The 15,812-nt window shown below is 44.6% G+C and overlaps 1 protein-coding gene across 5 annotated transcripts in view; it reads left to right on the forward strand.

The window, feature by feature from the left end:
• Positions 1 to 15,344, forward strand: part of SLC30A4 (solute carrier family 30 member 4) — a 32,021-nt gene extending 16,677 nt beyond the window's left edge. For 4 of the 5 annotated variants that reach the window (XM_080980479.1, XM_080980481.1, XM_080980480.1 and 1 more), the window contains exons 5-8: positions 6,622 to 6,832; positions 9,329 to 9,434; positions 11,522 to 11,656; positions 12,507 to 15,344. In XM_080980479.1, the coding sequence (XP_080836605.1) occupies positions 6,622 to 6,832; positions 9,329 to 9,434; positions 11,522 to 11,656; positions 12,507 to 12,661 (607 nt within the window). In that variant the 3' untranslated portion in view covers positions 12,662 to 15,344. Of the gene's footprint in view, positions 1 to 6,621; positions 6,833 to 9,328; positions 9,435 to 11,521; positions 11,657 to 12,506 lie in introns of those variants that run through there. The other variant, XM_080980483.1, reaches the window with a different exon arrangement.
• Positions 15,345 to 15,812: the final 468 nt, after the last annotated feature.

Consider the following 15,812-nt stretch of genomic DNA (forward strand, 5'->3'; position numbering starts at 1 on the left):
AATTTCTTCCAATCTTCCTCCACCAACTCTTCTCCCTGGTCACGGATTCTGCCAGTCATTTCCGCCAGTTCCATATAGTCCATCAGTTTCATCTGCCATTCCTCCAGTGTGGGAAGCTCTTGTGTCTTCCAATACTTTGCGATGAGTGTTCTTGCTGCTGTTGTTGCGTACATAAAGGAAGTTCTATCCTTTTTTAACACCATTTGGCCGACTATGCCCAGGAGAAAGGCCTCTGGTTTCTTGGGGAAGGTATATTTGAATACCTTTTTTAATTCATTATATATCATTTCCCAGAAAGCCTTAATCTTTGGGCACGTCCACCAAAGGTGAAAAAATGTACCTTCAGTTTCTTTACATTTCCAACATTTATTATCGGGCAAATGATAGATTTTTGCAAGCTTGACTGGAGTTATGTACCACCTGTATATCATTTTCATGATTCTGTGGAATCTTCTTAGTCCTGTTTGGGAGCCGCGGTGCTCTGGTTTATTTTGTATTCTGGCTCTTGCCTGCTTTCCCTCTACCTTTTGTTTTTAGCGAAGTCTCCTAATTTGACCACTGCAGTGAATGCGATTGCCAGCTTTGAGGTTCTAGCATCCCCATGTACCTGGACACTTAGAATTCCTGGTGCTGGAAGTTTAGGATCAGTGCAAAAGCAGGAAGAGGACAAGCCTTTCTCTTGGTGGGATGATTTGATCTGCCGGCCAATGAGGCAGCGCGAGTGCGACCACCGTTGCTCTCCTGGCTTCTCAACCTGGTAGCTTGCTGGCTTTTATCAAGAGGCAAGTGTGTCACACCTCTCCCTTCTTGGTGACCACTCGCAACCAGCTTTGTTGGGAAGCCAGGAGAACAATGGTTCCCTTTCTGTGCTACCTTACTGACTGCGGGTGGTGCTGTGGTCTAAACCACTGAGCCTCTTGGGCTTGCCAATCAGAAGGCCAACGGTTCGAATCCCCGCGATGGGGTGCCTATGAATGCTTCCATTTTCAAACACGCCTCGGAAGTCAATTGACTTCTGAGGCGCGTTTCTCCATTTTTTCAATGGATTTTGCCAACCAGCAATTGCACCTCGGTTGTCGAACATTTCAGAAGTCAAACGGTCTTCTGGAACAGATTGCATTCGACAACTGAGGTTCCACTGTATATTGTTTTTGGTCTATTAGAGTTTAATCACTTTTCAATATATGTTATGTGTGTTCTTTCTCTCTGTTTACGGTGGCCTAGCAGTAAAAAGCATGGTAGACTATCACCAGCTGTACATTTAATTGTAGCTACTGTCAGCATCGCCCTAGAGCCAGTGCGCCAACTGGACTCATGCACCTCAACCCCGACTGGGCTAGGCGAGCTGGGTAGCACCGCCAGAGACCTCCTTCTCACAGGAAACGGTCACAGTGCTGTGGACTCACAGCTCAGAGCTGAGAGCACCGGATTCACTGTCTCAATAATACAGTCGTTGCGCAGCAGAGTTTTGCAGAGTCTTGCAGAGTATAAACCACTCGGAGAGCAGCTCTGTAGAATATCTTCCTTTTATTCTATAACTACAACTATGGTACAAAGCTATATACAGAGCTGAATATTCTAAGCATAAATCAATGCTACACTGAGAGTCTGCAGCTGCTCTTAGCAGCAATCTTATCTCTAGGATCTCTAACACTCTCACTCTCTCCGATACACTGACTGACTGACTCTCTCTCACACACACAGATATGTTGCTGGGCAGAATAAGTATATAGGCAGGACACGCCTCCTGCTCTCTGTGGAGAGTCAGCAGAGACCATCAGGAGATGATCAGGAGATTCTTGTGTATGGGAGGGGTGAAATCTCCTCATCCTCCCCCATTTCATCCGACCATTTCAAGAATCTTTAACATAACTGCAATTTGCACATACACTCCAAAAGTTGTTCTCTGCTTACAACCTTGGTTAACATATCTGCAGGTATCTCTCTCCCGGCATATAAAACACTTTTACAATACCATTGAATAAGCAGCTTCTGGAAAAATGTTCACACACATTTCTTCCTTTCAGATACAAATTGACATTTCTAATTAGGCAGATTTTGAACAAACCACTTTTCAGAACTCAAATACACGCTTTCCTTCAAATATCAGGTAAGGAAATAAATAAAGCGTTTTGTGCTACTACTCTCAGCACACTTCATGCTGGGTTTGAAAACCCCACCAGAGTTGCTCGTGACCGCAGTCTTTGCAAACTCTTCAGAAAACCTTTTCGGTGGTACACCCTTGGTTGTTCTCTCGGACCTGCGCAGAACTCTTTGATCCTCTTGTTCTGGTGCTTCCTCCTCTTTGGGAGAATGGGGAGCTAAAGTATATGAAGCTGCTAAGTCTGAGTCAGCGTCAGACTCACCTGAGGCTTTTGGGCTCTGATAATCTGTGCCATCATCTGGAACTACATTGGCATCAGGATTATCATCACCAACAACACTTGCCTCCCTCTTAACTTTCTTTGCCCCTTTTGCACCATCATCACAAATGGGATGGCACTGAAAAACGCCAACTCTGTCCCATTGTGGATTGTCATCAATACTCCTGGTCAGCCTTATGGTTTTCGTGTCTGTGATCAGAACACGATAAGACCCTTTCTCATATCCTAGGAAAACACCATGTTCTCCACGCTTGCTCAGTTTGTCACCCTGCGAGGTGTGCACCCAAACCTCCGAACCAAAAATTTTAAAATGCTTTACACATGGCTTTCTTCCATGAAGCATCTCATATGGGGTGCAATTTACACTAGACTGGTACCTCCTGTTATACACATGACAGAAAAACGAAAGAGCTTCAGCCCAAAAAGGATTGGGCAGCCCTGAATCATGTAACAGCGTTCTGATTCCTTGCTGCAGAGTCTGGTTTACTCTCTCACATAAACCATTCTGCCAGGGTGATCTGGGCGTGGCTGTCCTATGCTCAATGCTCTGTTCAGAAAGAAAACTCTCAAACTCTTCTGAACAAAACTCTCCACCCTTGTCTGTGAAAAGAAAAGGTACATTCTCATTATGTACATTTCTGAGCCATTTACAAAACTGGCGAAACTTGGTAAAGGCTTCAGCCTTTTTCTGCAGCATATAGACCCAAACATATTTCGAATAGGAGTCTATCAGAACCATGAAAAACCTTGAATTGCCTCTAGAGAGCGCTAGAGGCCCCACTAAGTCTGCATGAATGACTTCATATGGTTTCTTGGCCTCTCTCCCAGACTCTGTACCTTTGGGAGCTTGCCTTGCCTTACTCTCTGCACAAGAAACACATTTCATGTGGTAGGGACATTCTTTCAACTTCATACCCTGAACCATATCAGGCATTTTTGCCACAGCCTGGAAATTCAAATGACCATAAACGCGATGGTAATAATGAATACATTGGTCATGCAACTTCTCATTCTTATCCACAGATAAATTGCAACACTCTTTCTCAGTTGCTTCTGCAGTGCCTGTACCTGAAACAAAAGGCAATTGGTACAATCCATTTACACATTTTGCATACAAAATGAGCTTGCCATCTCTAAGAATTTCACAGCGAGATTTAGCAAACACCACCTTAAACCCTTGATGATCAAGCTGGGAAACACTCAACAAATTGTCCTGAATATCAGGTGCATACAGGACATTCTTAATAGTTGCATTCAGGCTCTTTAAGAACACAGTTCCCTGAGCCATACTCGTGAGAACTGTCCCATCTGCTTGATGAATTTCTTTCTCTTGCTTCTCAAGCTGAACAAAGAGATTCTTATCTTTGGCCACGTGGTTTGAACAGCCAGAGTCGACCACGAAGAAACTCCGCCCACGTTGACTGGAACAGCGAGAGATCAAGGCCTTTGAAGTAGCAGGTGCTTGGGGATTTCTTCCTCCTCCCCCTCTGCCTCTGAAGTTTCCCTTCTTCTTTGAAGACTTCTTGCACTGGAAACTCAAATGGCCTTGTGCTCCACACGAAAAGCACCGCTTCAATTTCAAAGCTTTAACAGCAGCAGTTTCACTTTCACTTTCCCCTGCTGAAGACTCAGGCACATTTTCAAGCACATTTTTAACAGCACAGTCCCGGCTTTCTTTAACAGCCTGTCTACGATCCCACTCATTCAGAAGCACGCTAGACACATAATCTTCTGTTAGCCGGTCAGAAGGCATTGTGGAAATCTGGGCAGCTACTCCATCATAAGACTCATCTAGGCTATTGATCATCAGCATTGCAAACACAGCCTCTGAAATGGCCAGGTCTCGCTGAACAAGGTCCTGTCTGAGACGCTTTAATTGAGATAGATGGCTAGGCAAATCACCACCTTTCTCCAACTGCAGCCTGCACAGCTTCTTAAAGAAAATCACACTGGAACCAGCATTCTGCCTCAGATGCATATCTCTCAACTTATGCCAAACAGCTTGTGCAGTCTCTTGACCCTCTAAGTTCACCAGCAAGTGGTCTGAAACACTCAAAATAATTGTCCCTCGGGCTTTCATATCTGCAGCATGCCACTCAGCCCAATCATCATCATCCTTATCTGGAGGGTCATCTTCTATCGTGTGAAATAGCTTCTCCCTCTGTAAAAACGCTTTCATCTTTACTTGCCAAACTGCATAGGTTTCAGGCGTGAGGAGAGGAAAGGACAGAGCCATCTGGCCAGAATGTGCACAGGCCATGTCTGCTATTACTTAGAGCAAGACACTTCCCTCGTGCAACACAGATAAAGCCTTGACTCCTTCAGCCACTCTCTCTCCCACTCAGAGCGCAATTAACAGGCAAACAGGGATGCTATCTTCTTCCTTTGGCAGTCAGCAACATACCTCCATAAATCAAGCAGCAGCAAGAGCAACAGCGGCAGCTTGAACACTCTGCTCCAAAACAGCTCTGCTTCTGGGCACCGCAAATCAGTCCAGCATGCAGCGTCCGTTCCACCGTCCGGCAATCAGCAACAGAAACCTCTGGCGACTGGGACGACTGGGACGCCTGGGATGACTGGAACAACGCCAGGTCAGACGACTGGAACAACGACTGGGCCCATAACCGATGTCAGCATCGCCCTAGAGCCAGTGCGCCAACTGGACTCATGCACCTCAACCCCGACTGGGCTAGGCGAGCTGGGTAGCACCGCCAGAGACCTCCTTCTCACAGGAAACGGTCACAGTGCTGTGGACTCACAGCTCAGAGCTGAGAGCACCGGATTCACTGTCTCAATAATACAGTCGTTGCGCAGCAGAGTTTTGCAGAGTCTTGCAGAGTATAAACCACTCGGAGAGCAGCTCTGTAGAATATCTTCCTTTTATTCTATAACTACAACTATGGTACAAAGCTATATACAGAGCTGAATATTCTAAGCATAAATCAATGCTACACTGAGAGTCTGCAGCTGCTCTTAGCAGCAATCTTATCTCTAGGATCTCTAACACTCTCACTCTCTCCGATACACTGACTGACTGACTCTCTCTCACACACACAGATATGTTGCTGGGCAGAATAAGTATATAGGCAGGACACGCCTCCTGCTCTCTGTGGAGAGTCAGCAGAGACCATCAGGAGATGATCAGGAGATTCTTGTGTATGGGAGGGGTGAAATCTCCTCAGCTACATGGGGGGATGCAGGTGGCTCTGTGGTCTAAACCACCGAGCCTCTTGGGCAGGCATAGGCAAATTCGGCCCTCCAGATGTTTTGGGACTACAACTCCCATCGTTCCTGACCACTGCTTCTGTTAGCTAGGGATGATGGGAGTTGTAGTCCCAAAACATCTGGAGGGCTATGTTTGCCTATGCCTGCACTTGGGCTTGCCGATTGGAAGGTCGGCGGTTCGAATCCCCATGATGGGATGAGCCCCCGTTGCTGTGTCCCAGCTTCTGCCAACCTAGCAGTTCAAAAGCACGCCAGTGCAAGTAGATAAATAGGTACCGCTGTGGCGGGAAGATAAATGGCATTTCCATGCACTCTGGTTTCCATCACGGTGTTCCGTTGCGCCAGAAGCGGTTTAGTCCTGTCGGCCACATGACCCGGAAAGCTGTCTGTGGACAAACGCCGGCTCCCTCGGCCTGAAAGCGAGATGAGCGCCTCGAGTCCATAGTCGCCTTTGACTGGACTTAACCGTCCAGGGGTCCTTTACCTTTTTTACCTTTACCTGTCGTTATAATCATGGATATATCTACAGTAATAGCTAGCGATGGAACACCATGTTCATTCTGACGCAGCCGTAACATTTAAGACAAAAATGAATTTTCAGAAAGGTTTTAATATATGTGTCCAGGGGTCCTTTACCTTACAGTAGTACCTCTAGTTAAGAACTTAATTTGTTCTGGAGGTCCGTTCTTAACCTGAAACCGTTCTTAACCTGAGGTACCACTTTAGCTGATGGGGCCTCCCGCGGCCGCCGCACGATTTCTGTTCTCATCCTGAGGTAAAGTTCTTAACCCGAGGTACTACTTCTGGGTTAGCGGAGTCTGTAACCTGAAGCGTTTGTAACCCGAAGCGTTAACCCGAGGTACCACTGTCCTAGCAGCTTGCTTTTGTGGTTTGCCCTCTTCATGCTTACAAAAAGAATGAAACATGCCAACATCTGGGGTTGGGTTTTTTGGGGTCTTCCTCCTTATCTCTGTTTTGTTCTCAACTTCTTTCCTTCTACTTTCCCTTTCAGCATGGGCTTTCTGCTGAACCAGTCTGGCCACCTGCACTCCCATTCGCATTCCCCTGCCCCTGTTCCTCCCTCCAGTTCCTCTTCCGCCGCAACTCCTGGGCACGGTCACGGTCATGGCAGCCTGGCAGTGAGAGCCGCCTTTGTGCATGCCCTGGGAGACCTGGTGCAAAGCATAGGCGTTCTTGTAGCTGCATACATCATTCGTTTCAAGGTAGGGCTTTTCATTAGACTTGCAAACAAAGACATTTCTCACCTTGGGCTGGTCAGAGCTTGAACTCCACAGGAACCTGTATGTGCTCTTAACTTTTTTTCCCAGCATGCAGGGATTTGCATGCAGAACTGTAGTTCTGCTTAGCTCAGTGGGGAAATTATTGTGGAGCTTCAAGCCCTCCCAGGAACTGCAGGGTTGGACAAATTAGGAGCTGGGGGCTAGGAGCTGGGGATATTTACTTTTTAAATATTTAATTTTTAGCAGTGGGGAGTGGGAGTGTGTCAGTAATAATAATAATATATATATATACACACCCCACCCATCTGGCTGGGTTTCCCCATCCACTCTGGGTGTCTCCCAACAGAATACTAAAAACACGACAAAACATCAAACATTCCTGAAACAGGGCTGCCTTCAGATGTCTTCTAAAAGTCAGATAGTTGTTTATTTCCTTGGCATCTGATGGGAGGGTGTTCCACAGGGCGGGTGCCACCACCGAGAAGGCCCTCTGCCTCGTTCCCTGTAACTATGGGATATGGCGAATTTGGACAGCTTGCCTTGCTTAAATCAGCCTAGCGGCACACGAAATATCAGATTCTCTGTTCTGTATATAGAATCATAGAATTGTAGAGTTGGAAGGGACCCCACGGATCATCTAATCCAACCCCCTGCAATGGAATCGAACCTGCAACCTTGGCGTTACCAGCACCACGCTCTAACCAACTGAGCTAAGCGCCCACTCCCCCGCTACATATTCTTGGCTTAGCATGATGTATGTCCTCTGAGTGCAATGCTCTGATGGGAGTTTGCCTAGCTTAAAAATGCTCTGTCCCATACCTGCTTACTGAAATAGGCAAGGAAAGCTCTCCTTTTTGTTTGGGAACCGCAGGGAATGTCATCTGCAGGGATGAGGGGCAGGGCCTTTTTTCCTTTTGGGCCAGTTCAGTGGAGCTTCTTCCAAGAGAAGCCTGTGAATACTCAAACAATTGATGTGTAGACTCATTGTCAACCTACCTTTCTATACATTGTAGTACTCGATACATATTTATATTTTAAAACCAGCGTAGATTTTTAAAATGTTATTTAGAAACAGTTATAAGCCACAATCAAAAAGATTCTCTCTCTTTCGCTATATGGAGAATTTTTATATATATTGTATTATTAAATTATATATATATATACACACATACACATATATACATATATATATATATATATATGTTCATTATTTTATTTTTAAATTATATATATATATACACACACACACACACACCGTATTTTTCGCTCCATAGGGCGCACTGGACCATAGGGCGCACCTAGTTTTTAGAGGGGGAAATCAAGGGGAAAAAATCTTATCCCCCCCGCCAGCCCCAAAGAGCAGCGTACAGGCTGCGTCAACCTCTCCCTGCCAGAGGGGTTGTGCACGGCTATGGCACAAGCCAAGACAGTGAGCGGAGAAGAGGAGACCCTTCTGTTCCTCCTCCGGCTTCCAGGCAGGCGCGTGGCTGAAGGGGCACTGCGCAGTTCTCCCTCTCTGCGCGTCGCGTCTCCTGCGAAGGAGAGGCGCTGTGCAGAGAGGGAGAACTGCACAGCGCCCCTTCAAGCGAAGCTGGAGGAGGAACAGAAGGAGACCCTTCTGTTCCTCCTCCGGCTTCCAGGCAGGTGCGTGGCTGAAGCCTTTGGAGCGCAGCGGGACCTCGCGCTGCGCTCCGAAGGCTTCGGGTTCCTTTGGCTGAAGCCAGGAGAGTCTTGCTATCCCGGCTTCAGCTAAAGGAACCCGAAGCCTTCAGAGCGCAGCGCAAGGAGCCTGCATTCGCTCCATAGGACGCACACACATTTCCCCTTAATTTTTGGAGAGGAAAAAGTGCGTCCTATAGAGCGAAAAATACGGTATTTATTTTGTATTTTTATGTTGTGAACTGCCCTGAGATCTGTGGATGAAGGGCAGTATACAGTTTTATTTATTTATTTGAAAAATAAATAATAATAATAATAATAATAATAATAATAATAATAGGTTAAGCCATCTTAATCTGCTCCCTGCTGCAAGGCCCATTTCCACCTGGCCTGGGGAATGGGGCCCCCACTCATCCTGAATAGCTAAAAGGCTCCTGGGAGGGCACTGGGACACTGCTGGAACAACGCTTAGGTTGCGGCAACTGGCTAAAATGTCTTAAACGGTTCTAATTTTGGTTCCTCCGTTTCACTTTTGTTGGGTTGGTGTTGGTTAGATGTTTAGTTGGGGTTGACGGTTATTTTAGTTTGGGTATAACTATAAACTGTTGTTTGTTGTTTATTGATTTATTGGTTTGTTTGTTGCTTGTATCAGATATTTGTTTTTTAATGTTTGATGTTTTGTTGTGTTTTATATGTTGTAAGCTGCTCAGAGTGGCTGGGGAAACCCAGCCAGATGGGTGGGATATAAATTAGAAATTATTATATTATAATTATTTATGCAGATGTAGTCTTACCAGGCTTTAACCTCTTTTGTTTCAGCCAGAATACAAGATTGCGGACCCTATATGCACATATGTATTCTCAGTCCTGGTGGCTTTCACAACATTTCGGATCATCCGGGACACCGGAATAATTGTACTTGAAGGTAATGAAAGATCGAACTCCTATATTCGAGGTGCCCTTTCAAGAGCAGATAGAAGCAATGAGCAAGTGGAAGCAGCAATGGCTGTACTACTTACCGTATTTTTCGCTCTATAGGACGCACTCCCCCCCTCTAAAAATTAAGGTGAAATTTGTGTGCGTCCTATGGAGTGAATGCAGGCTCCTTGGCTTCAGCGATAGCAACTCGAAGCCTCCGAACCGCAGAGGGAGCGCTCCCTCCGCGCTCCGGAGGCTTCGTGTTGCTTTCGCTGAAGCCTGGAGAGCGAGAGGGGTCAGTGCGCAACGACCCCTCTTGCTCTCCAGGCTTCAGGGATAGCCGCCTGAAGCCTCCGGAGCGCAGCGGGAGGTTCCCGCTGCACTTCGCAGGCTTTGGGTTCCTTTTGCTGAAGCCGGGAGAGCAAGACTCTCCTGGCTTCAGCAGAGAGGGAGAGCTGCGCAGCGCCCCTTCAGCCAAGTGGGAGGAGAAAGGAAGAGGCTCCGTTTCTCCTGCTGCTTCGCTGAAGGGGCGCTGAGCAGAGAGGGGGATAAATTTTTTTTCTTGTTCTCCCCCTCTAAAACAAGTGCGTCCTATGGTCGGGTGCGTCCTATAGAACGACAAATACAGTACTTTGATTTTCTAAATAACTTTCAAAATCTTGATCAATAGTTTTGAAAGATTTATGCATTTCACTGTATGTGGTTGTCTTACGAGGTGATTTGGCACTGAATCTCAGCTGGGCATCTGAGATTTACTCAAAATCTTCGTTGATCATTTCAGTTGTGCTCAGGGGTTCCCCCCCCCCAGCCAGAACTCAGTGAAACTAAGTTCTGGCACCTCTCAGGTGGGTGCCATTGCCATGCTAAGAGAATGAGGGAGGTGTGGAAAGAAGAAAGACTGCCTACCTATCACACCCATTCCGTTTTACCGTATGTCTGTTTCAGCAGCGACATCGTAAAAGGCAGTTTTTGTAAGGTCGCGAATTTAAGCTGCACTTTTAACTTTTCACAGTCGGATTTTGGAAAATAAAATAAAATGAGGCTTATATTCAGGCCAATGCGGTACGGTATGTTAACTTTCCATTCTTCTTTAGTTGGGACAGCTTCCAGGGCTTGTTGAGAAAAGCCCGCTTTATAACACTGTAGAATCATAGAATCATAGAGTTGGAAGAGACCACAAGGGCCATCGAGTCCAACCCCCTGCCAAGCAGGAAACACCATCAGAGCACTCCTGACATATGGTTATCAAGCCTCTGCTTAAAGACCTCCAAAGAAGGAGACTCCACCACACTCCTTGGCAGCAAATTCCACTGTCGAACAGCTCTCACTGTCAGGAAGTTCTTCCTAATGTTTAGGTGGAATCTTCTTTCTTGTAGTTTGGATCCATTGCTCCGTGTCCGCTTCTCTGGAGCAGCAGAAAACAACCTTTCTCCCTCCTCTATGTGACATCCTTTTATATATTGGAACATGGCTATCATATCACCCCTTAACCTCCTCTTCTCCAGGCTAAACATGCCCAGCTCCCTTAGCCGTTCCTCATAAGGCATCGTTTCCAGGCCTTTGACCATTTTGGTTGCCCTCCTCTGGACACGTTCCAGTTTGTCAGTGTCCTTCTTGAACTGTGGTGCCCAGAACTGGACACAGTACTCCAGGTGAGGTCTGACCAGAGCAGAATACATTAAAGAAGGAGCCTTGCTTCAACAAACTTTAGTTAAGATTAGCCACAGTTAGTTTTTGAACATGATGTTAAAATGTTGCGACTATGCCACTGGATGGGAGGGGCAACTGTGGCTTCTTCAGTGCTAAGTGAAAACTGGGCCAATTTGTCAATGGTTCCCCAAAATTGTTAAGAACCAGTGCACTACTATTTCCGAATAAATGTTATCACTTCAAAGTGACTGATAACATTTCAGTTCCTAGAAATGCAGAAGATGAAAATGTTTACACGAGTGTTTTCTCTTGAGGCACTATCACAATGTGATTAAATGGCTGCTTCTTATCCTTTTTTAAATACTCTGCTTAAGTTTAATATAATGGTATCACATAATAATCAATAATAATTCTAAACATCTAAAACTCATGTCCTCCTTGTAGGAGTTCCAAGGCATTTGAATGTGGATCGCATTAAAGAGGAGCTAATGAAAATTGAAGATGTGTTTTCAGTGGAAAGCCTGAATATTTGGTCGTTGACTGCAGGAAAAACCATTGCCATAGTCCACTTGCAATTAGGTAAAACTGGGAAGCAGGCAGAGCTAACGGTTGTGTTAATGAAGCAGAATCATGTGATTAAATTCAATCAATAAATTATTTTTTTGGGTTTTTTTCATATTTGTGGTTTGTTAACCATAAATTAAGGGATGTGGGTGGTGCTGTGGGTTAAATCGCAGAGCCTAAGACTTGCCAATCAGAAGGTTGGCGGTTCGAATCCCTGCGACGGTGTGAGCTCCCGTTGTTCAGTCCCTGCTCCTGCCAACCTAGCAGTTCGAAAGCACGTCAAAGTGCAAGTAGATAAATAGGTACCACTCCGGTGGGAAGGTAAACTGTGTTTTTGTGTGCTGCTCTGGTTCGCCAGAAGCGGCTTAGTAATGCTGGCCACATGACCCGGAAGCTGTACGCCGGCTCCCTCGGCCAATCAAGCGAGATGAGCATCACAACCCCAGAGTTGTCCGCGACTGGACCTAATGGTCAGGGGTCCCTTTACCTTTATCTTTAACCATAAATTAATTTATTTTTTCCTGTGTTCTGTTTCTAGATCAGGGATGGGAATCTGGGGTCATTTAAATGTTGCTGCAGTTCAGTTGCCATCATCCTTGACAATTGACCATTATTCCCCTGGCAGAGCTACAATTTCCCTCTCAGCACATTATAGCTCCCATAATTATTTGGGGGAAGCCGTCACTCTTGAAAGTGGCATCCCAGTGCTTTAGATGTGTGGTTTGAAAGTAGCCTCTCTTACCACAGCCCCCTGCCCAGAAGTGTTTTGGAGATATCTGCCATTTTCCTCCCCGCCCCCAACCCACCGATACAATCGCTCTGCCCATGTTTTGGTGGTACTTACTGTGTCTTCCTTGCTTTCCAGTTCCTGGCACTTCATCAAAGTGGGAGGAAATCCAGTCGAAGGCCCGGCGGTTGTTGCTGAGCACATTCGGAGTCTATCAATGTTCAATCCAGCTTCAGAGTTACAGGCGAGAAGAGAACAAACCGTGCGCAAGCTGCCAGAATTCCAGTGCCTAATTTTTCCACGCTATTTTTCTTTTTGGGAGGGCTTGCTGCCTTATTCTTCTTAACCTTTGCAGCCAAAAGACCACGAAGCAATAAATGCAAGATTTGCAAATAGAACGGAATTCCTTAGGGCTGGACTAGTATTGGCAATCCTCTTGCAACCAGAAGGGTTTGGAACGGGGTCAGAATTCCCCTTTCCGGGAAAACGAGTTGTAACTTTCTCTCTCGCCGTTCCTTTCGGCCAGGGTTTTCATGCCAATATATATACATATCCAACAAATTGTTTACAGATCACGTTGCGGTTGGCGGATACCTCGTAGAGCACACTTCCTCGTTGCCATTTGTTAACTTCCAACAGTGCTTGCCTCCTTTCCTAAAGGGCGCCAAGAATTAACTACTTGAGTTTAAAAAGAGTTGCCAAGGTTGATCATGTCTGTGATCAAAAAGGTTAATGATCCCTGAACTGGTTACACCATATTTTATCTCTCCAACAGCTATGGTTTTTTTACTACCTTGCCTAAAACAAAAACAATGCTGCAGGTATAGCAGAACATTTTTTTATAAGTTGTCTCTCTTCATTCAAACTTGAATACATATTGAGAAGTATAGCTTTTGCAGTAACCAGTCCTGGAAATTTTAGCTTTAACCTACGATCCAAACCAGAAAAGGTCTTTTCCTGGGACAAGCTATCGGTTGTTTATCTGAAGACTTTGGGGCTGGACCCACTACGTTTGTAAGGAATAGTTGTCTCTCGTATCTTTCGGCGTAGGACTTTTACAATAGAAAAAGCATATTTAAATTTCTTTTCAAATATATATAATTTACTTTGAGACGATTCTTATCGATCATCTTGGATATCTAACATTTTAACCTGCTTCAAGAGGCTGTTTGGTTAAGCATGAACATTAATTCTAGTGAATAAATATGTCGTAGGGGACTTTTTGTGATTGATTTGCCTCTTGCAAGGGGGGGGGGGGGGCTTATAGAAACTACATTTAAAGCAGAGATCCAATCAGTAGATGTACTGTAGAATAGCCTGCACCAACTCTGTGCCCTGCAGATGTTGTACAGCTGTCATCATCCCCAGCCAGCACAGAATTGTGGTCCATCTGGAGGGCACTGTGTTGGTGAAAGTTGTAGACATTCAGGAAATAAAGAGAACAAAGGCTTCAGATACACTGCAGCCCCCGAAACTTACAATTGTGAGCATATGGTTTCCATTTCACCTTGACATTTCCTCCCGATAAATATCGATTTTGCATGGTAATGTATGCTAACGTGTGCCAGTGAAATGTTAGTGATTTGGTGAACTGTACTGCCTTTTAGTCAAACAGAAGGACACCCACTGTCCATTATTTTTTGGTTGTCGTTCTTCTCCTAGCAGTCTAAAAGTAAAATGTTCCATTTTTTGGCCCATGTTGAATTGCAGGCCTTCAGAACTGTTTTCCAGGCACCAAATTATTGCTGGATTCTCCCTAAAACTTTTGAGTATAGAGAAGGTGAAATCAGGAGAAGGAACTGAAAAGACAAGAGATGTTTCTACTGGAGCATAGCTAATCCAAAGCCAGATACCATGAGAATTAGTGGTGTAGAAATTTATATTTTAAAAATGCCAGGGATTTGACCTCCGACTCTTTACATCTAAACAGAACTATCGGTGTGAATAAGATTGCGGTGTAACAAATACATGGTATAATCTCTTGGAAAGGTTTGATCTACAACTCTGAAATCCGGAGCAATCAATATTTTAAAACTTAGCTTGCCACATTTTATTTTCCTCCATAGTTTTTGTATCGCCTGTAAATAGGGCTAAAGAAGCCAAAAAAAGAAAATAAGCCCACTTAATCCCAACAAACAACAGAAATAAGTATCAACGTTAACAATTGCCAGCATGTTTTGACTAACTGGATAACTATTTTGCTGTTTGGAGCATAATAGTTTGAAATCTGTTCTTTTTCCTTCACAGAAGGGATACTTGTTATTGTTTTTAAGGACCAATATCTTCTCATGAAGGGTGACTTTTAAAATTAACACTTCATGAAAGCAATATGCATAGTTATTTAACTTTAAATTATTATTCAAATGCTTCATGCAAAGGAAGGATGACTTTGATTTTATTGGACTCTAGTGCCCATTGACAATTGGCTAAAACTGATGGAATCTGGAGTTCAACAAGGTCTAGAGAGCAAGCGATTCCTTGAAAAGCAAACTCTCTCCAAGTATCTTAGGAGATGGTACACTGATGGATAAAAATATGCCCATTTGCTGGATTTTATGTCGCTTGGGTCTAGCCAACTTTCCCCCCTTCTGCTCAACCCCAAGACAAAATTTCAGTATTAGAATGAGCAAGCTGCACTAAATGATATTGAAATGAAGAACTGGCATATTTGGGACCCTGTTGTTTTGATACACGACAATAGAAACACAAAGCCATATCTCAGTTTGTGAAACTTTTTGTGTATCCCTTCTTTATGACCTTTTCGGAAGTCAGGTATTTTTGCACACAAATGGATATTCATAATGGATATTTCATTAAACTGGGGTTTACAGTACACCTAATTAGAAACTGGGGGTTTGGTAGATCTGTACTGTACTTGGAGTTTTTTTAAATTGTAATTATATACTATATATTTGTTTAATGAAACAAATGTGTTGCTTTACTGTGGATTTATTAAATTGATTATTATACTGCCCACTTATGAGTTATTCTTATTACTCTTTTGTGAACTCTGACCTCATTTTGGATTGCAGGTGAGTAGATAAGTGATGATTTTTATTTTATTTTATTGCTTGCCTAGCCAAGAGCAGACTTTAAAGTGCCTGGGCAAATAGAGTTAAGTTTTGACCTGGCTCCGAAACAGTTGTAGAGTCAGTGCCAGACATAGCTCCATACGGAGGGCATTCCAAAGGTATCGTACCATCACTTGGAAGTACGAGCCCTGTTTCTTCATCTCAGTGGTATGTGTGCAATGAGAGTTAACTGCTGTTTTCAATCTATGTACAGTGGTACCTCGGGCTAAGTACTTAATTTATTCTGGAGGTCCGTTCTTAACCTGAAACTGTTCTTAACCTGAAGCACCACTTTAGCTAATGGGGCCTCCTGCTGCCCCCATGCCACTGGAGCCGGATTTCTGTTCTTATCCTGAAGCAAAGTTCTTAACCT

Source organism: Podarcis pityusensis, assembly GCF_964106645.2.
Source record: "Podarcis pityusensis genome assembly, chromosome: 14".
Lineage (NCBI taxonomy): Eukaryota > Metazoa > Chordata > Lepidosauria > Squamata > Lacertidae > Podarcis > Podarcis pityusensis.